Consider the following 21,493-nt stretch of genomic DNA (forward strand, 5'->3'; position numbering starts at 1 on the left):
AATTAAAAAATAAATCACTTTGTGAGCAGACCAAGAAACTACACAGAGGATAGTAGCTCAGTTCCCCCCCCCCCCCAGATCTGGAATGTAGGAAGCTGCTTTATACGGTTACAAAAGTTGGGCGCCGCCCAAACTCTGCCAAGCGGGAGCAAGATTCCAGGCACTCACCCAGCCGTTGGGCTCCTTTGGAGAATTGAAGATACGGTGGAGACTGTCGTAGCTTTAAGAAATATGATTTATTCACATATTTACACCTTCAGTCTGTTGTACCTCATTCCGAAACACAAACCATGGGTAAACGCTTGGAATCCCTGGAATTTCGCACAGCTTGGAGACTGGGGCATAGTGCAACAATATGGACCCTTTGACTCACAAAGCCCCAGTTCTATCTCATACTTTAAAATCTTACTTTTCCTATATTGTTTTACGATGCCTTCCTAATACAGCAATACCTTCTTTGCTTTTTGCATTAGCTGGATTGGAAGGAGGGCGCTAGGAAAATAATTGCTTTCTTAGATTTCATTTTTCACTTATAATTTCTTGTTATACCTTTTAGCAGCTAATCCAAATAGCTCTATATTTCTTCCACATGGTGCTTGTAGTAGCCTCATTGTAACTGCTTCATTTATTCATGTAATCATTTCTTATAAAATTTACTGTTTTAGTACTTCTGCATCATTTACTGTAAATGAATATTTATGCTTTTTCATCATTTGTCAGTTGTTATTTTTTAAACACATTTTAAATGTTCTCTTTTTTGTTGTGGTTCTGGCTCTTTAATCACTATCAATATGTTCACTGCAGCAAATTAATATAGTCTGAAATTAGAACCCATTTTTCAGAGCCAAGCTCAGTTTCTCCCTATATGGGTGCATGCTGGGTCTTTGTAGTCACATCAATTCCAAGAAGTGAGAAGCGAGGCTAAGACAGACTCTCACTGATGTCCAAAACCGCCCTGTTTGCTGCTAGAGGGAAACAGATTTGCCTTACCACCTGTCCTAGAGGAAAGAAAAAGGTGACTCCCCATTAGCCTTATGTCCTCCTTTAAATATATGCAGATTTGAAATGATGATTTGGCTAGCAATAAGAAAGAGGAGGAGGAGAAAAATTGGATCGTAGGAGGCTCCCTTACACAAAGTCAAGCAATTGGTCTATCTAGCTCAGTACTGTCTCATCCCCTCCAACATTTCTCTAATGAAAATAGGGACATCCTAAGGCAGTGATGGCGAACATATGACATGCGTGCCAGACGTGACACGCAGAGCCCTCACTGCTGGCACGCGCCCCATCGGCCCATTCACATTGTTGTTGTTGGTCCCCCCCCCCAATTTGTTCTTCCGCTCCTCCTACAGCTTGTCTCCGCTAGAGCTTGTGGTCAGCAGCTCCCCCCCAAAAGCTCAACAACTCTGGGCACTTTGTGATAAATAAGGTTTTTTTGGTTTGGTTTGGTTAAATAATTAGGTTTTGGTTTATTAAATTCAGTTATATATTACAATTATACATTTTTGTTATTTAAACTATAAATACCGCGAAAATATGGTTTTTTTCTCGAAGTGACACACCACCCAAGTTATGCTCGGGTTTTTTTTGGCGAATTTCGACACACCAAGCTCAAAAGGTTGCCCATCACTGTCCTAAGGAAAAGCGGGACATTCCAGGATCAAAGCAGAAATCGGGATGAATTCTCTAAATCTGGGACTGTTCCTGGAAAATAGGGACACTTGGAGGGTCTGTCTCTGACTGGCTGCAGTCCTCCAGGGTTTCAGACGGGTGTATTTTACCAGTCCAGCTTAGGAATTTAACCTAGGACTTTCTCCTTGAGTAAGTTAGTTAAAACCCTATATGGTGGCAATTCCAGAGGGAAAATAATCCTGTAATTTTCTTTTTCCTGTTTCCCATTACTTTCAAGGGTTTGTTTTTCTTGTGTTGAAATGTATCAGAAATGCAAAAAGAAAAGAAAAAAGAATTATGCCTTTTAACTCAGCAGCCAAGGAAAAGGCCAGCTCATTTGCCATGGACTGGTTAAAAAAAAATCTCAGGAGCAGCGATTAAAAAAAACACCAATGTTTTGTCAGTACATCTGTTTTAGAAATGTATGCTGTAGCATCACCCAATTCACAAGCACTTACACATTACCGGAGACTATCGTTTCAAAACCAAATGTACCTTTTGTACATTAGTGTTGTGACCTGCTACATTTAAATGTGTGGAGCTTCTTTATGAAGAACACAAAATGACAAAATATTACTTCAGAGTTGGGTTAAATCCCCTTAGGGGTGTATGGATGGGAGAAGGTGTCACTCAATCAGGAAAAAGCTGTTAGCAACTATTCTGCAAAACATACATTATTTTCATATTTTATTCTTTCGATGAAAACAGCACCTTGCCCTTGACCCGTCGTCTTCAAAATGTCCAACATGAGATAAATAGCTTCATTTCCTTTTCTTCCTCCCCATTCAATCAAATTTGTTTCTATCTACCTCCCTCCCTCCCTACCGCAAGCTTTTGCTTTTAAAAGGGGGTGGGGAAGCAAAAACAAATGGGCTTAGCTGTCTTCTGCCTCTTTAACTTGCATCTGAAAGAGACACACACATTCCAATAAATGCAGACTTTCAATCTTTCAGGCACAGAAAGTGGAAGAGGTTCTACTTTAGCTATTATTGTGTCCATGACTTTGACCCCCCCCCACACACACCCCAATTTGTGCCTGTCACCATGGTAACAAGCAATTTCCTGTTGCTGGATCCTTCATAAGACCATTCTGGCACCAGCGAGGAAACAATTGTTGAAAAGACAATTCTTGCAATTAATGCTTAGAAAGAAGGCGGCTGGAAAGTTTACTGGTAGTGAAAGACTGACACTGCAATGAGCAATAGGGGAGCCCATCACCAAATCTCTCCATTCCCTCTGGCAGAACAGCTTCTGTGATGAATTGCTGTGGTAAATCAATGATAATTCTATCTATCTATCTATCTATCTATCTATCTATATCTCAGCTAGCCTATCCAGACATTTTGTGCAGGATTCGGCTAAGTGGTTGTGAGCACCAAACAAGGTCCTCTCATACCAGGTATCCCCAAACTTTGGCCCTCCAGATGTTTTGGACTACAATTCCCATCATCCCTGACCACTGGTCCTGTTAGCTAGGGATCATGGGAGTTGTAGGCCAAAAAATCTGGAGGGCCGCAGTTTGGGGATGCCTTCTCATACAATGGGACCTCCCACTCTCCTTTCCTGGATGCTCCCCACATGCCCTAAATCTGCTCTGGAAGGCTGAGGACACGCCCAGAGCAGGTGATTCTTCTGCCCTCCCCCTAAATATGGGTTGGGGAGCCCTCCAGATCGGGCATCCCCAAACTGCGGCCCTCCAGATGTTTTGGCCTTCAACTCCCATGATCCCTAGCTAAGAGGACCCGTGGTCAGGGATGATGGGAATTGTAGTCCAAAACATCTGGAGGGCCAAAGTTTGGGGATGCCTGCTCCAGATCATAGTGGGGCAGTGCTGGAGGAGAGTATCTAGAGTGGAGGAAGAAGCACCAAAAGGTTAGAGCAGGCATAGGCAAACTCTGGCCCTCCAGATCTTTTGGAACTACAATTCCCATCATCCCTAGCTAACAGGACCAGTGGTCAGGGATGATGGGAAATGTAGTCTCAAAAACATCTGGAGGGCCGGAGTTTGCCTATGCCTGGGCTAGAGACTGGGCCCTTATTCAGGGACACCAATGAGCACCAAGAACCTGTAGGCATTGGACTGGTGATCCCTAACACATAGGTTCTATTCTGACCTTCAAATCAGGAACACACATAGGTGGGAGGTGGGGTCTACTATGAACTGGATGTGAACTTGGTACACGGAATTCAAACTGAGGACGCGTTTTACTCCTGCCCCCTAAAGTGTTTGCTTTTAGACTGTGTTAGCGTGAGTGGAAGCTGGTCCGTTAGGGCAAATGGGCCACTGGGCGGCCACCAACCTCAACTTGTCCTTAGCCAGCCCCCATGTTCCTGCCTTCTTATTTAAAGCCACTCCGGGGGTGGCACTGACTGCCAGCTTTAGGAGTACTGCCCTCCCAGAACTTGAGAGAGGACAAAACCAAAATAAGTTGGCTCTGGTGGTCATTAGCTGTTTCGATGCCGTACCTCTTCTTCGTATTATGCAGCATGCAGGCACTTTAAAGACTCGAGCACACTTTATTGCGTGAAAATATTAAATGTTTCAGCAGATCTCCAAGGATGTTAAGGTATCCGGAAGGCTGGTTTAAACACACACACACACACACACACAGCTTTCCCCACATTTGAGACAGGGACTGTCAGCTCATTCAGCATTTGAAATAATTGCTGGGAAAGTACCTTTTAATTTTTGTGTGCTTAAATTGGCCTATTGAAACAGCTGTCACATTCAGATGAGCGTCCTCGGCTGCTATAAATTAACCCTCCATCCGAGGCACCTCTGTTCCTTCTTTCCCCCTTGCCTAGAGAAATTTCAGAGATGTCAGTCGCCCATTCAACTTGGGAGGATTCTGTGACACAAGCGAGTGCAGACTCTTTGTTCCCAAGCCCCAGGGGGCCACAAAGCCCTTCAAGCTGAAGTTGATGAACGCCACTGGAAGCTGGAGATAAGCTCCACTGGGAAGCCAGCATGCTCAGCCCTGGCACCTGAATAGCAATGCCTCGGTGGGGCGACCTATTTCTGCGAGCTCCTGAGCCCCGCTGCCAGTCTTTGCAGCTCATATTTATGCAAAACCGTCCATGCAAATTAATCAGGCAGTCCCCCTGCAGGGACAAGGAGAGGAGCACGCAGCAGAGAAATCCAAAACCATCATTTTGGGAATTTAAACATATATCAGCTTCCCATATTGACCAAGCTATCCTGTTTAGAAATACTCCAGGTAACTGCTGCGTGACTCCTTTACCAATTCTTAATGAGGTCTCTGTGGTCAACAACATGCTAATTATGTCATAGGATGATATTGAGTGGAAGATCCCCCAGGCATGCTCTGTTAACTAATTTCCTAGTAAAAAACAAAACAAAGCCCGTATCTGTAGGAAAGAGCAAAGGCTAGCTTTAATTGTCCTAAAGGCTGAAAAGGGCTAGTGTTAATTATATCAATAAGAGAAAAAGAACAAGGATCAACAAGAGCCAAGGTAAAATGCTTACACCCTAAATTAAAATTAGAGAAGGCTAAAATGCATAGTGCTTTTAATGCAAAGGACCTATTTTAAATGAGCTTTTAAATGCATATTTTAACGGTTTCAAGATTAGTATTTGCTATTCCACAATTGCTTTTTTTTTAAGATTGTACAATTTTTCAGGATTTGAATAGTACATTTGGATTGGCTGTTACCTCATACAGTGAGAAAATAAGGCGTCAGAGAATGTGCCTGGAAATGGTAACAATGGACAGGAAAATGGTTTAGGGCAACATTAATTCCAGCCCTACTGCTGGAATTCAGTGGAATATAGTTCCAAGTAAAGCATACTGGTACCTAAGTGCTGAACAGATGGACTCAGGATCTTATCAGATGAGACAAAGGAGACCTGTAATCCCGTCTTCCATCTCTGGTTGTGTGTGTGTTGGAGGGTGGGGGGATGTCAGATAACAGAATCATAGCATCACAGAATTGTAAAATGAAGGGATTGCCGAAGGTCATCTAATCTAACCCTATGCAACACAGGAATCTCATGGCTCTGGGAGAATAGGTGCTTAACTCTTTCCTCCAGGGCCATTTTCCTGATCACCCCCACCCCACTTCTAGCTGTCACATCAAGCCAAGAGAGATAGACATTGTGTCTAATGAGCCTAATAGCAGTTTTGACACGAAGGGGCAATTTATTCATTTTTAAATGAGAGAACAATCCAAACCTAAATTGCACCTTCTTGCCACAAGCACCACTTGCAAAATTGTTTATTAAAAAAAATTGTAGCAGCTGTTTCGGCAAGCAAGCAAATAAAATAGCATTAGAAAAACAGAATATTTGATCATAGAGTTTTGCCAACTCATCTAGTTAGCATAGTTCAAATGGGACGCTATGGGTCAAAGGGGAGGACACTCTTGTGTTCAGATGCTGTTTGTGGGTTTCCCCACATGCATCTCTGGTTGACCACTGTGAGAACAGGATGGTGGACTCGGCCTGATCCAGTAGACTCTTCTTATGCTCTCAAGAGCAAAACAGGAATAAATTGTTAAGAAAAAGCCAGATGGAGAAATAAGACTTTGTCTGGTGGTTAAAGCTGTAAATCACTCAGAAGGAAAATTAGCAATTTACATTTCTGTCCAATTGCATGTCTGACAAAAGTTGATTGATTCAAAATCTGACAGGGAAAATAGAAATGAATGCCCCCCCCTCCCTCACACTTTCCTAACTGTGAGATGTCATCACATCACTGTGACAGAGAGGCATTTTCATTATGGGGGCGGGGGGAGAGAGCCCTAAACCCACCTGACTTTTATCTTTACATTGGCAGGCTCGTGAGGTGAAAAGTAGTTTCCCTTTTTAATAAAAAAAATGCAAGATTAACATGTCAAACAATTTTGGTAAATTGACAGAAATAACATATTTCTACTCCTGCAGCAACAAAAATGTATGAAGAAAATTGTCCCATATTAAGGTCCCTTTACGATGGGATTGTTTACGCCACCTGTGTTCGCCACTTAGCTTCCATCCTAGAACTCTATGTGCTGTTTAGAGTTTCTAGGCAGCCCTGTTTAGGGAAGGTTGTAATCTTTGAAGTTTTATATTGTTTTTAGTGTTCTGTTGGGAGCCGCCCAGAGTGGTTGGGGAAACCCAGCCAGATGGGCAGGGTATTTACAGTATGTATGTATGAATAAATAATAATTCCATCTAGGCACTGGTTATATCAATCTTCTCCAGGCTGCTGCCTTCAGTTTTGGACCACAGCTGAGGCTTACTCTCAGGTATGTATAGGGCTGCTGCATTACCTGCCCACACTCAAGACATTGAGGTCTTTGACCTCCCCTTTTCAATATGCATCTCAAAGTTTCCAACCCTGGTCATTCAGCAGACCACTTCAAGCACCTGAAATAGCTTCAATCTCACCACTGATTGAACCCTACACGATGCCTCTTTCGAGTCCTGTCACTCAGGAGAAGGCAGGTTTGTGCGCCACCCTGATGTTTTATATTGTGATTGTGGTGATTATAAAAGTGTCCATAAGAGGCTTCATGGATCAAATCTGTAAGACAAGACAAAGAGTTATTCATATCCACAAGGTTCTCTGGCCCCTAAATTATTGAAAAATCCCCTTTTCTTTGGGCTTAAGATTTTTTTATTAAATGTTTCCCATAATGCAGTATGATTACAACTACCAAAGATGCGAAGTGAAGAAAGGAAGGAAAGGGTGATAGAAATAAAGAAAGGAAAGAGAGAATAAAAAACCAATTAGCAAAAGATACAAAAGAACTTCCTATTTTTCCATCTGCCAGTTACATTAAAAAAAGTTTATTAAAAACCTTCAGTCCATACAAACATCCATCTTCTCCACTTTCTGTTAAACATTTATTTTTAAATCAAGAGGTCTCAGAATAATTTCCCTACAAAAAGTCCCAACTGTGATCACACACTATGGGAAAAAAACACCCCTTTTCCATAGTGATTGCAGATCTTAAGTCTTTGTGTTTTACTTTGTCAAGCCCCTGCTCACTGGCTGTAGGACATTGGGAATGGCTGGATCCTCCTTCTGACTTCTTGGTGGTTCAGTGCCTGCAAGGATTAGGGCTGGAAATACTACACAAGCAGGAACTGCTGAGCCACTGAAGGGGCAAACTGAAGGTGTGCAGCAAGAGCATGCAAACAGACACTCTGCATACATGCATGCAGTCAAGCCTTTGCTGTATCTTGGCGGCAGTGGTGCCATCAGGTCAGAATGCTAGCACAGGGCCCCCACTCAGTTGAGTGAGCCAGAGGACCCCCTCATATAACCATCAAGCCCAGAGTCTAAAATGGAAGCATTTAGTCCTAGTTTCTGCTAAGCACATTTTGTCACCGTGGCTGAACTGTGACATGTGCCTTAACTACGGTTTATCCAAACAAGCCAGGTTTTTAAACTGTGGTTTGACGCCGACTTGTTCACACAAGCCTTAGTTACTGGTAGCGACAGTTTGCCCTGGGTCAGACACAAAAACTAATTATAGTTGGGATGTTACACGCAACCCCAGATGATAAAAGCCACCCAACAGTGGTGGAGTTAGGTAAAGCTTTTCCTCCCAGCCATGCAGGAGAGTAGGTGAGCAGTCATGGGTATTTAATGAGAAGTTATGGCTTAAAATCTAAGCCTCAGGTTTACATCTGAACAAGGCTGTTATGTGTAATTATAGAGGTGAGTCATCCTGGATTAAGTTAGACTTGCCTTCTTATAACCGATTTCTGTGACTACTTTTATACATATGAAGGGACAGAAACTCAGGACTTTGCAGACCATGAATGTTAACTTATATTAATACTAAAGGATAGCACTTGAAAACTAGCTACACTTGGGTATGAAACAGACAAGATGGCAAGCAAGATAAAGAGCATTTCATCGCCATCACAGCCATGTCAGCAACCACCCAGAGCACACCTTTGCTAAAATATTTCACACACAGAAGACTTCAGGGACATTTTGTAGGAATACCTAACGCAGGAACATTTATTGTGTGCTGAACGCTAACACACAGGTTATCTTGTCAGATACACACACCAACTCTTGACGGAGCCTAACACAGTAGGGATTCTTATTTGAAATATGTACCAACATCCTGCACCTCAGAGAAAGCATTAAAAGATAACAGGCAGCGTGCTTGCTGCAGGCTGTTTTATAGCATTTTCATTGCTCTGAAGTAACAACAGGAAGTGCTTGTCTGTCCTGAGAGAGGACATAAGTAGAAAAGAAATAAGAACATTCCATGGAGCTTTTTAGTAATGGCTCAGACAGGAAAGTGCCATTGATTAAATATGAAATTTCTCTTTCATTTCACGTTTGCTCCCCCTGGACACTTCTATTGCTCTGGAAAGTGGTAAGGAAACCCTCCGCCAGGCTAAAGAAAGGCAGGGACAGAGTATAAAAGTGATGGAATGAAGGAAAGTGATAGGAATAATTCTAGTAACGCCACAGTAAAAGCAAAAGCTTGGAGATTTACAATGAATTACAACCCAAGTTGTGTAGGCTAACTCCATTTGCAGTGTTTATGAAATATCTCTACTCAGCATTGTTCAGTTCTGGCATGTATTAGAAGATGATGCACAAAGTCTCCTGAACACGGCAATCTGGCTTACCAGTTATGGAACTAAGGAAGCATGGAACTAAAGAATAAGCAAGTCAAGACTCAAATACCACTATGTCACATGTGGTTCTTCAACACAGGGAAGTGTGTCCATCAACAATCACACAGTGCAATCCTGCACATGTTAACAAAGAAGTACACTCCATTGTATTCAATGGAGTTTACTTCCAAGTAAGGGTATGAGATGGCAGTGACAAAAGAACTGAGCCACAGCGAGGTCAAAATGACTCGATCCAGCATAGAATCTAGATGTAATCTAGTCTGTATTTCCCAGAATTTTTATTTCCAGCAGGAAGGAAGTTGGTAGACTTTCTGGATTTCATAGTTCTGCCTCCGTGAAGGGAGGAGAAAATAGAAGTGTAGAACACAGAATCAAGTATGGTACAACAGTTCAAAATACTGCTTTAAAAACAAAACAGGAAAAGGGAAATTGCCATTCAGTCCACAAGCGCCCCTTCTGGAAGCTCAACTACTATGGGGGCATCGTCTTCTGGTTCAGCCTCAAAGTCCCACTTGAACTTCTTGGTTAGGTGGACTTTAAACCTCTCTGCCTTCTTTCTCAGAGTCCTGTCAACAGTTGGGCTGCAGGTATAGGAGAAGAAGACCTAGAAAAAAGGCAGTACAGTCCGTTAGTAGAATAGTACAGAAGGCACACTGGGTTGTATCCAATGCTAGCCCTACCCAGAGTAGACCCACCAAAGTTAATGAACATGACTAACTTGGGTCCATTAATTTCAATGGGCCTACTCTGAGTAAAACACCATTGGGCACAACCTGTTGTGTCCTGCAGGTGTCACTGGCTGTGATTTATCCAACACACATTTATCTTCGGAGTGGGAAGTCAGTCATCCACTAGAGCCCTCCACTTAAACAGCCTTTCTTTTCACAAGTTAAATTACAGACATTAATATTAAGCACACAAGATCTGCTGCAAATTAATTTGCAGTTTTGGAAAAGATGCCCAAGCCCTGCATGTCAAGACTTCATGTGAACAAGTATCATAGAAAGAAGCAGACTAGATTATTGTTGCCTGTTCCTCTTTTAGGGTTTTTGAACAGGGAGAAAGTCAGAGAGAGGAGAAACCTGACTGGACTGCATACTACTACTACTACTACTACTACTACTACTACTACTACTACTAAGTTTAAGAAGAACATGTCAAAGGTCAAATCCCAACCTAATATGCTCCTGCACCACAGAGGCACACACAAAAACCTGATACAAACCTAACCACAATTCACTTGAAAGGTTTAGAGTTATGACTTTGAGAAGCAACGGACTCAAGCCATGCTCAGTTATCCTTAATACTATGTTTTGGATGTTGAGAAGAAACAGAATTCTGACATGCTTGTACAGAAATAAAGATCTCAAACCATGTCAATTATAGCAATTCCTGGATAAATGGGAGCTGTTACAGGAAACCTTAGTCCATTAATAATTTCAGATTTACCCAATTTACTGGCGATCAATTAAGCCTCCAAAAATCTGTATATGAAAACATTTATGAAGGGGGAAATGTTTTAGATCGTGCACACATGCAGCCTTGTAAATAAGCCCACAAACGTTGCTAGGCTGCTACAAAGCAAGTAATGTGATTTCATACTGGCCCTCTTCCATGGCCAGCATAGAAGTGCAGATTAGTTTTTTAAAAAGCAAAAGCAAACTCTACCTTCTATCAAACAGGGTGTGAGTGTGCAGGTGGGTTAGAGCTAGACCCTTCTTCCATAGGGAAGAAGGAAATCAAGTAGGCTGGAAAAGTGACAGAGTAATCCATCCCTCCTCTACCACCCTGATAAGTCTACCTTGTGTCACCTATGCCAAATATGAGGTTGCCCATATGCCATAACAGGCACAATCTTAAAAGCCACATTCATAGAATCATGGAATTGTAGAGTTGGAAGGGATGGGGGGTCATCTAGTCCAGCCCCCTGCAATGCCCAGAATGGGGCTGGAACCCCCAACCCTGAGATTAAGAGTCTCATGGTCTACCAAGTGAGCTTCCCTGTTGTAGAAAACAGGAGGAGGAATGCCTCTAACACCTGCTGCCCACGATTTTTAAGCAAGTAACCGTTACTTTCAAATTATCTGGGTGAGACAATTTTCTTTTAAAAATAAAAGTATTCAAAAGGTTTCATAATCAGGTAATATGATTCATTATATTCATGAATAACTTGAGCCTTAGAATTAACCATAATTTTGAAAGGGCCACGCTCTCTCAAATTTAAATCTCTTAACTTTTCACACACAAGGGGATATTTCCTGTTACTTTTGACACATCACATGTGTGTTCGATTAGAAATCTCATCTCTAAGCTCATCTCTTCTGCCTGTGCTAAATTTGTTACACATAATTCATTTCCAAGGCAACCGACGGATAGCCAAAAGCAAAGACATTTCCATTGCAGGAACACGCAAAGGAGAAACTTTGTAATGCAGGAGGAAAGCTTGTGTTGTTGCTGCTGCTTTTTTATTATTTAAAAAAAGACCTACAGACAGCAGGAAAAAGCACAAAAAGATCATGGTGTGGTTCATTGCTCTGTGTCATTTGTCACCTTGTTTGGCATAATGTGAAGTGCCTTCTCCTACTAAAGTCTTTATATTACAAAGTAATCTGGACATTAGAAAACAAAAACCTTTATTTTTGTTTTGTTTTACTCCCTTTACCAGCACAGTAATTGACACATGAAAATGAAGTGTCCAGTCACTGGATTTTGGGGGGGAAAATCAGCCAGGTACTACTGGGATACCAAAAGCTAGCAAATATTAAAAGGTGGTCCCATAAGAAAAATGTGGAAAAAAACCACTAAAACACTTAAAGCAATGCCGTTGCAAGGCCAACCAAAATGTTACAAAATAATATGTAAGTTCTGATTTTCCCAGAAATCTTCATCAGGCAAGATGGCAAGAAACAAGGGAGTTGGAGAGCAGAAGAGGAGAGAGACAGAAACACTTTGGGCCACTGTTTAAGCCATCCACACAGCTGCACCTGGTTTGGAAGGTACCAGGTATTTAAATGAGCCCCTCCCCCTTTTATGCACTATGCTGGGCAGAAATAAAGTTGCATTGTGGTCTCTTGAGAAGGAGAAACACATAATGACTGAGTCCCCATCTCCAGAAATAAAGTAACCTGCTACTAATCAGTTCAGTTCATTTAATGATTAAGCAATATTTTTTTCTGTCTGCTAGGCAACGCTGACAGGTTGTTTTTTGCATGTGAAGAAGAGTTTGGCATGTGGCACAGAGTCTGTAACTAATATATCTGTATCTATATATGAAAAATAAATCAAAATTTCTAGCCCACATGACTGTGAAGACATGTTTAAAAACACTTAGGACAGTTCCAGATTCCAATGTTCAAAGGCCCTATTTGACATGCTCCTTGTCCACAGATTCTGTCCTGCACAAAGAACCCCACAGTGCCTCAAGTGCTTATCTTCCCCTCCTGCCATTCTAATTTATATGGCCTCACACAAGACACAAAGTCTTTATTTTCTTTATCTGTCATTCATGTAAGAATTCCTTTTTTAAAAAGCCAATATTAATGCATTTCCATTTTTTTAAAAGCCAATGTTAATGTATTTCCAATTTAGTAACACAGTATTCAGTCTCAACTGGCATTACCTTCTTTGGCCAGAATTTCTAATTTCAGCCCAAACTAAAGCACTATTATTAAGAAGAATGCTGCACCTAAAGCTCAGCTGAATATTTTGTGCTAACTGCAAGAGGTACAAGATGATCTGTTCCCCAGTTATAATAACAAGGGTGGCTTGCCTAACAAGGTGAAAAGACACAAAACCTAACATTGTTACTCGGCAATCACGCTTTCAACAAGTCCTCTGACATCCGGAAAGCTCTATGTTTCGACCAGCCATAAAAGTGATAAGAGGAAAGCACAGCATACCTGTCACTAAAATAAGGAAATGGTTCTGCTGGAATTCTGTCTGAGAAAAATTGCTATTAACATTTATGAATGTAACACCTCCCAACCATCAGTGAGCACTGAAAGCCTGAGATAAATGAGTAAATGCGTATCACACAGCTGCATTCTAAGTCATGGGAATGCTCTACAAATAATCCCTGTAACTGACATTGCAGTCAAAGTAGCATTTATACATATGTCCCCATAAGGAGGAGGAAGTAAATTAAAGCCTCGCTAGTTGTGTGGGGACAAAAAAGTACAAAAACAGCGTCACACTTCTTGCTTGCAAGCAAGCACACAGGAATCTTTCCCACCTTGCAATTTTATTACCTATATACCTCTCTCTTGTGATTTCAGAGTTATCTATCATATTCAGACAATACTCCTGCAACATATGTTAGTTAGGCCAAGAAATGGTGAATGACCAGGGTCACCCAGGGAGCTTTATGGCTGAGCAAGGATCTGAAGCCTTAGGGTGGTATTGAGCTAAGTTTTACTCACAGAAGTCTCATTGAAGAAATTTAATTAACTTAGGCATGTTCATTCATTACAATGAGTCTATGAGCAAAGCTTAGTTGAATACCACCTCTGATGTCCAATGCAGCATACTGTTTTAGACAGATAGCAAAATGATGACATGAAAACTCAAACTGTCTTCTGCAAGGTTAGCTTCCCTGAAGGCCCTCAAAGCAAGCTTTCATCAGGAAGCAGCAGCACAATGTAATTTTCTTGGGTCTTGCAGACAAGCATATACACAAATGAGCTAATGGGATACTTGAATATCGGGAACTGCCACCTGCTGTCAACAACTCTTGTTTACAACTATCATAAAGGAACTAGGAGATGCTTCCTCCAGCTGCCTTGTGTGTGTGTTTTTTTTAAAAAAAATGTACTGCTTCTGTTCGGCTTCAAAGCTGGAAAGAAACAATTATCATTATTATACAGCCTGATTGAATTTCAATTTGTTGACAAGAGTGTTGTCAGTCCTACAGAATGAATGACACACAACAGCTAAATTCTATGGCCGGGATCCAAGAGGCCACGCTCAATCTTTCATGCACAGATGCAGGCTTTCAGCGCTCTTTCCTACAGCAGCGCCTCCTCCCCTGCACAAAAAGCTGATCCCGAATGCCTACAAGCCTTCTGCAGTAGCAATGGTTGAGACATGGAGGGATGCTGATAGATGGGAAGAGTGACTGCCACCCTTCTGTGATCATATAGAGAGGAACTGTGCATGTACTTTGGCATCCTGGTCCTCCGGAACAAATGCAGCACTCACCATCTTGCTTTATTTTATTGCTGTTCTGAGTAAATTTTCCAGAACAAAGTCTATAAGGAGTCTGCCAGGACAAAGCCTGAAAGGCGAAAGGCAGAAATCAGAGAAAGCTGCGGTATCTCATTCACTGGAGATGCTCAGGCAAAGGCTAGACAGGCACCTGAAACGGATGCCTTAGGCATGGGGTTTTCTTCCTTCCTTAGGGTTAGATCCTTCCTTTGCATTATATTTAAAGTAGCTGGCAAAATCACCACTATGTGAGCAACACGAATGCATGGAGTATGGGAAAGCAAGAAGAACTTGAGCTCTTAATGCAGGATGGAAAATATAACCTAATGTGCATTACTGAAACCTGGTGGGATGTGACTCATGACTGGAAGGTAGAAATTGTGGGGTACAGCCTACTAAAGAAGGAACAGTTCAAACAGGGAGGAGCAGTAGCATCTTCAAACAGTACCAAAACCAGCTCCCTTACCTGCAAGGTGTTAGTTAAAAAGTTGTCCTGGGAAACAATGTCCACAAAGAAGTCCGCTGGGATTTCACCGAGCTGATGGTACAGGACTGAAATAAGGTTAACGAACAGGGACTGATGCTTCACTATGGCATCCTCTGACCTGCATAAGAGATTCAGGAGTTTCTTCCAGTGCTCAAAGGCATCATATACATTCCCAATCAAGAAGCAGATGAAGGCAAACTGCAGTTCCCCTGAAAAGGTCACACACACAAAAACCAAGAAAAAAACAAGAAGGTGTTTGTTTAGCTTCAATTCTGGTAGCATAACAAAAGGGTACACTGCTTTTATAATTTATTTAACTATTTTTATAACACCATTCATACTCGGAGGAAAATTTACAAAAACAATAATACAGTTAAAAAGTGAACACAAAAAAACCCCATAATAAACTAAAAGCCACAATATCATAAAAGCAGCATAAAGCAGTCAGCAGGATTGAAATGGTGTATTAAAATACCAGGAAAATACTTTTTCAGGCATCAAAAGGACAATAAGGTAGGTGCCAGCAAATGTCTCTGAAAAGAGCATTTCACAACTGGGATACCACCACCATGAAGTTCCTCTCTCTATAGCCAGCCAGCCAGCTAACAGCAAGGGCATTAGAGCCTCTCTAATTAAGATCTTTACATGAAAGCCTTGGCTATAATATGAAGCATATCTGCATAACCTATGAACACAGCCCAACTGCAATGTATGGTGGCCCACTAGGGCTTCAATAAACCTGCTTTGGGTGCATGCCTAGAACTTCAAAGAAAAAGAGGGTTATATATTTGGCATACCCACAAGGTAAGCTCCACAACGGTATCTTCACTGGCAGAGAAAGCTTGTGGAAAAAAACCACATCAGGGTACAGGAGGCTGTATACTTACTGGATTAGGCACTTGAGGAGAGTTATCTCATGGTTTGGCTCTGACATGAGCCACATTTGGCAAAAAGATTAGCCACCACAGTTGTTGGGAGTATGGGAACTTTTGAGTTCCCATAATTTACCTACCTTTCCTCATGTAACGACATTGTCTGATTAAGTTTCTATACAGTTTAATGGCGTGCATGCTTATACTCCGATTTTCTGCATAATTTCTATTACTGTATTGGCAATTGCTGGTATCGGGCTCAGAATGAGTCCCAGCATTTAAACAGAGGTCCACAAATACTGGCTTAGCTGTTGTTTGTACCCAACCTCTCTAAGGCCCACCAGAATGTGCAGAATGCTTGAGGGGCAGGGATTTCTCCCACTTCTCCTGAGGGATGGAGAAGATAAGAAAGAGCAGAAGAGGCTTCTTAGCTTTGACACGTCAGAAACTGTGGTCATTTTTATCCCTAAAGGGTCGGGGCAGGGCCGTCTTAAGCATGCCTGGCGCCCTGGCGCGACGGATCCCTCTGGCGCCACCCCGCCCCATTTCCCGGTGCGGCGGTCGGTCGGTCACAGCACGGCTGCCGCCTGGAGGGCCAGCGCCCTGCGCCATCCAGCCTAGCCACCCCCTCTTGTGACGCCCCTGCGCATGGCGGAGGTGGCCCCAGGCCCGCGCGCCTCCGGAGAGCGGCCTGAACAGCTGAGAGGTGCACCTAGGGCTGCATCTGGAGGCCTGGGGCGGCCTCCGCCGCGCCTCTAGGCGGGCGCAGCGGCGCCCCTGGTGGCCTGGCACCCTGCGCCACCAGACCCGGACCTAGAGACGGCCCTGGGTCAGGGGCACTTAAGCTCTAAAACTGGATTTGTAGATGGCAACATGAAATGCAGATAAATCAGTAACAAAGGAAAAACTTAAACCTTGCAATGCATGAAAATCTTAATTATTTGCAGAAGTGGCTAAATTGCTTTCCTGTGGATAGTTTCAATACCAAATGTTTTATATTCTGTGAAAATTAGATACTGTACAAACAGAGGATTTTATTATAATTACTAAACTAATCTTGAGAAGGCTACTGTCATCCCAGCTTGATTTCATGGTTCTCTCCCCATGATATCTATAGGATTTATTCAAGAACATGCTCCCTAGGGTAGCACATGTCCACAGCTTTCCTTTGTTTCCAAGGGTGAGAGCTGATAATTAAGGTGCCACTACTGAGAGACAGCAGCCAATTGTCTCTAATAAGTAATTAAATAACAAATGCCTTACTTTTGAAATCTAGCAGAACCCTAGCTTTACCACTAGAGGTCACCAATATCACACGAGAAATTTTTGGTTTTTTTCCCCTGTGCAAACAGTTGTTTAGTGAGAAGGGGGTGCACCCTAACCAAATTTATCACTTAACCAGATATAAATGTTATAAGTGAAGTCAGATTTGTTATTACAAAGGGCTACTTCTCAGGTTGCTTCTGAACAGCATAGAAGCATTCATGAGCGGAAATGAACTGATATATTGATGACAGATGCAAGCACTGAAAAAAGCCCTGCATACCTCTTCAAAATGTAAGTATGCATTATGGTTCAGAAATTATGGTTCCAGACACATTTTGGCATGCAAATGGCACCTGAGAGATACTTTGATAGCAATGAGAAAAGCCATTCCTGTAAAAGCAGGTTAACTCACCAAGCACATCCTGGGAATTGCTGGCATACTGTTTATTGATCACCGTTTCCAGGGCATAGCTAAGGTCCATGCTATGCCTAGTAACTTCTTCAGGGGTAGCACCTTCAGGGTACATTTGCTTAGGAATTTCTGTAAACCTGATCTCAGTGCCAGCTTTCAGCTGCATTTTGGGCAGCCGGGCCAACCCCTCTGCATAGCTTTTGCACTCTGTGTCATACCGGGGCAGGTTCTGTTCAACACGATCTTTAGTAAACTTCCCAGGCAAAATAGGAAGCACTTCTGAAAAGGCACATATCTGTCCGCTTTCTGGCTGTAGTTTTTGCATCACAAATTCATTAATGAAATTAGTGAGGGAAATCCATTTTTTAAGAGTGTCATATGGGTAAGGACCGAGAAATTGGTCCATCTCCTGGAGGTTAGTCCTCATTGCTTCAGTCTCATTTTCAGAAGCTGGGGTAAGGTCTACTTCTTCCCTGATGGGGTCCCAGTGTAGCACCCGCAGATCACGCGGCTGCAAGTTCATAAAGAAGCCGGTGCGAGGGCCACTCTCTTTGCGATTGTTCTTATCAACAGAGCTGTAGTGAAGGAAATGAATACCAGGGGGTATCATCTTGACTCCACGGAACTTGGGGCCCACTTGCCAAGTGTTGTAGTCAATGCCAAACTCTGTTCCTTCTGGCACATTCAAAATGATGACTGTAGCACCCTCAAAAAAGAGCCGCTTTGCCAGGTCTTGATCTATCTGCATTTCTGCTGCTCCCTTGGTCACACCACAACCTTACAAAAAAATCTAGAAAAGAGCAAACAAACCTCATCTGAATACACTTTACAAGCATGATACATATACGACTAGGCTCTTGTTAGACTAGCCAGTGCCAAGCTTGATGGGCCACATTCCTGACCTATTATATAGAAGCCAGACAAAATAATTTTCCAACTGGATTTATCTTCACTGTCCATGGGACAGAAGTCACAACCACCTCCATCAGGAAACAAGACTCAAGTCCCAAAGTAAATAGGATTTAAACAACTTATGTGTGCATGCTTTCTGACTACGGTAGGCTTGAAGAGAAACTAGGAAGCTGCATTATAATGAGTCAGACCATTGGTCCAGCTAGCTCAGTACTGCAAGGAGACAGAGTCAGGGATAGGTCATCAATAAAAAAGCACAGTGGTTAACTCATTATTCAAGAAACCAAAACAGCACAGGCCCAGTGATCCCAGCAACTCTTCCTAGTAGATCTTGCTCCAATGAGGCAGTTGCAAGAACTGAAGGTCCTCACTTTTCCCCTGCTCTCTAAAGCTCCTCCTCTCCAGGGTCTTCCCCAAACAGTTGAAAACTGCATCAGCCCACAATCAATTTCTGCTCTGCTCTTTTCCTTTTCTCCTGTGTGTTTTTTTATGAGTCCGGAGGTGGGGGCTGGGGTGGGGAGGAGCTGGTCACAGTGGGAGGGGATGACTCCCTGGATTCTTCAGCAGCCTGCCTCAACTCTGCCTCTTAGGCAACCTCCTCTCTAGCCTCTGCTTCAGTCTCTGCCACAGCCTCTTCCTGCTCACTAAACCCTGTTACCTCTTCTGCTTCTGACACCTCCTCCACTCCCCTAACTCTTGAGTCTTCTTCCCCATGGGGTTCCTTGGGGGCTCCTCAGCTGGTGCCTCCCACCACTCTTCTGCATCCAACCAGTCCATGACATCTACACAGGCAGGAGGAGCCTCTCCCTGTTCTACTTGGGGAGATGCTACGAGTCGAACCTGGGACCTGACACATGGCAAAGCAGGTGCTCCAGAACTACAACTTGCCTTTGCAGTCAACAGGGGGGAGAACTTGTGGTAGAAGAGTTTCTGGCAACAGGGATTTAGTCGCATGAGACTCTCAATCTCAAGAGTCGTGGGTTCACGCCCCACGTTGGGCAAAAGATCCCTGCGTTACAAAGGGTTGGACTAGATGGCCCTCGTGGTCCCTTCCAGCTCATGCCTATCAATTCACTTCTGTGACCCTTCCCTCCGACAGCACCTCCTGTACCTTTAACTCCTGCCCAAGGAGCACAGGTTCCTCAGGTGACGCTTCGCCTTTATTGCTGCGGAAGCGGCACCCGCGGGCTTCTAGACTCCTCGCGCAGCTCTGTTAAAGTGAGAGCAGAGGCCTTGCCAGGGGTTGAAGGGAATAGAGAAGGGGAGCCTTAAGGGAAGATATTGGGGAAGTTTAGCCCGACAACTTCTAGAAATTCTACTACAACTTCTACAACAACTTCTAGAAATGACACCAAAGAAGGATGTTCTTCTCATTACAGGGGATTGGAATGCTAAAGTAGGGAATCAAGAGATAAAAGGAACAACTGGCAAGTTTGGCCTTGGAGTTCAAAATGAAGCAGGGCAAAGGCTAATAGAGTTCTGTCAAGAGAACAAGCTGGTCATCACAAACACTCTCTTCCAACAACACAAGAGACGACTCTACACATGGATATCACCAAATGGGCAGCATCGAAATCAGATTGATTATATTCTCTGCAGCCAAAGATGGAGAAGCTCTATACAGTCAGCAAAAACAAGACCTGGAGCTGACTGTAACTCAGATCATCAGCTTCTTATAGCAAAATTCCAGCTTAAACTGAAGAAAGTAGGAAAAACCACTGGGCCAGTAAGATACAATCTGAATCAAATCCCTTATGAATACACAGTGGAAGTGAGGAACAGGTTTAAGGATTTAGATTTGGTGGACAGAGTGCCTGAAGAACTATGGATGGAGGCTCGTAACATTATACAGGAGGCAGCAACGAAAACCATCCCAAGGAAAAGGAAATGCAAGAAAGCAAAATGGCTATCCAACGAGGCCTTACAAATAGCGGAGGAGAGGAGGCAAGCAAAATGCAAGGGAGATAGGGAAAGATACAGGAAACTGAATGCAGATTTCCAAAAAACAGCAAGGAGAGACAAGAGGGTCTTCTTAAATGAGCAATGCAAAGAAATAGAGGAAAACAATAGAATGGGGAAAACCAGAGATCTGTTCAAGAAAATTGGAGATATGAAAGGAACATTTCGTACAAAGATTACCATAATCAAGGACAAAAGTGGTAAGGACCTAACAGAAGCAGAAGACATCAAGAAGAGGTGGCAAGAATACACAGAGGAATTATACCAGAAAGATATGGAGGTCTCATACACCCCAGGTAGTGTGGTTGCTGACCTTGAGCCAGACATCTTGGAGAGTGAAGTCAAATGGGCCTTAGAAAGCACTGCTAATAACAAGGCCAGTGGAAGTGATGATATTCCAGCTGAACTATTTAAAATTTTAAAAGATGATGCTGTTAAGGTGCTACACCCAATATGCCAGCAAGTTTGGAAAACTCAGCAATGGCCAGAGGATTGGAGAAGATCAGTCTACATCCCAATTCCAAAGAAGGGCAGTGCCAAAGAATGCTCCAACTACCGCACAATTGCGCTCATTTCACACGCTAGCAAGGTTATGCTTAAAATTCTACAAGGCAGGCTTAGGCAGTATGTGGATCGAGAACTCCCAGAAGTGCAAGCTGGATTTCGAAAGGGCAGAGGAACCAGAGACCAAATAGCAAACATGCGCTGGATTATGGAGAAAGCTAGAGAGTTCCAGAAAAACGTCTACTTCTGCTTCATTGACTATGCAAAAGCCTTTGACTGTGTCGACCACAGCAAACTATGGCAAGTTCTTCTTCACCTCTTCACCTTAGACTAAACGACTAAACAACAAAAACAAGGGAAGATATTGGGGAAGTTTAGCCCGGGCCCACCGTGTGGCCGCGAAGACGGAAAGGCAAGGAGCAGGAGATGCCACACCCGCCCGACGCAGCCCTCACCCACTTCTCACCTCCCTTCCGCGGCCCGAGGAAGGGAAGCGCAGCCGCCGAACTCGAGGAACTCTCGCCGCGCCCAGCAAGGCCCCAGCGAACCCCTGGAAACACTTGTCAGCAACTTCCGGCAACTTCCGGCAACGGTGA

General features: G+C 43.1%; 1 protein-coding gene across 3 annotated transcripts; it reads right to left on the reverse strand.

The window, feature by feature from the left end:
* Nucleotides 1–7,440: 7,440 nt before the first annotated feature.
* AAR2 (AAR2 splicing factor) lies at nucleotides 7,441–21,488 on the reverse strand. 3 transcript variants are annotated; one of them, XM_035121910.3, is made up of 4 exons: nucleotides 21,364–21,488; nucleotides 17,523–18,312; nucleotides 14,952–15,181; nucleotides 7,441–9,887 (listed from the first exon to the last, which is right to left on the reverse strand). In XM_035121910.3, exons 2-4 carry the CDS (start codon nucleotides 18,268–18,270, stop codon nucleotides 9,720–9,722), a joined length of 1,146 nt encoding a protein of 381 aa, XP_034977801.2. In that variant the 5' UTR covers nucleotides 18,271–18,312; nucleotides 21,364–21,488; the 3' UTR covers nucleotides 7,441–9,719. The 3 variants fall into 3 exon arrangements, with proteins under 3 accessions (XP_034977801.2, XP_088530691.1, XP_034977803.2); XM_088674565.1 differs by having other exon boundaries at nucleotides 21,357–21,488; XM_035121912.3 differs by having other exon boundaries at nucleotides 21,353–21,488.
* Between the last annotated feature and the right edge of the window lie 5 nt (nucleotides 21,489–21,493).

Source organism: Zootoca vivipara, chromosome 7, assembly GCF_965207765.1.
Source record: "Zootoca vivipara chromosome 7, rZooViv2.hap1.1, whole genome shotgun sequence".
In the NCBI taxonomy this organism is placed as follows: domain Eukaryota; kingdom Metazoa; phylum Chordata; class Lepidosauria; order Squamata; family Lacertidae; genus Zootoca; species Zootoca vivipara.

What these genes read in the sequence shown, in the direction of transcription:
- AAR2 (XM_035121910.3), bottom strand. Translation starts at nt 18,270, where the DNA reads ATGCAGATAGATCAAGACCTGGCAAAGCGGCTCTTTTTTGAGGGTGCT. An exon ending in CAATTCCCAGGATGTGCTTG is followed by an intron (nt 15,182 to 17,522) that starts GTGAGTTAACCT and finishes TGACCTTTTCAG; the next exon opens with GGGAACTGCAGTTTGCCTTC. An exon ending in TTTTAACTAACACCTTGCAG is followed by an intron (nt 9,888 to 14,951) that starts GTAAGGGAGCTG and finishes CCTTTTTTCTAG; the next exon opens with GTCTTCTTCTCCTATACCTG.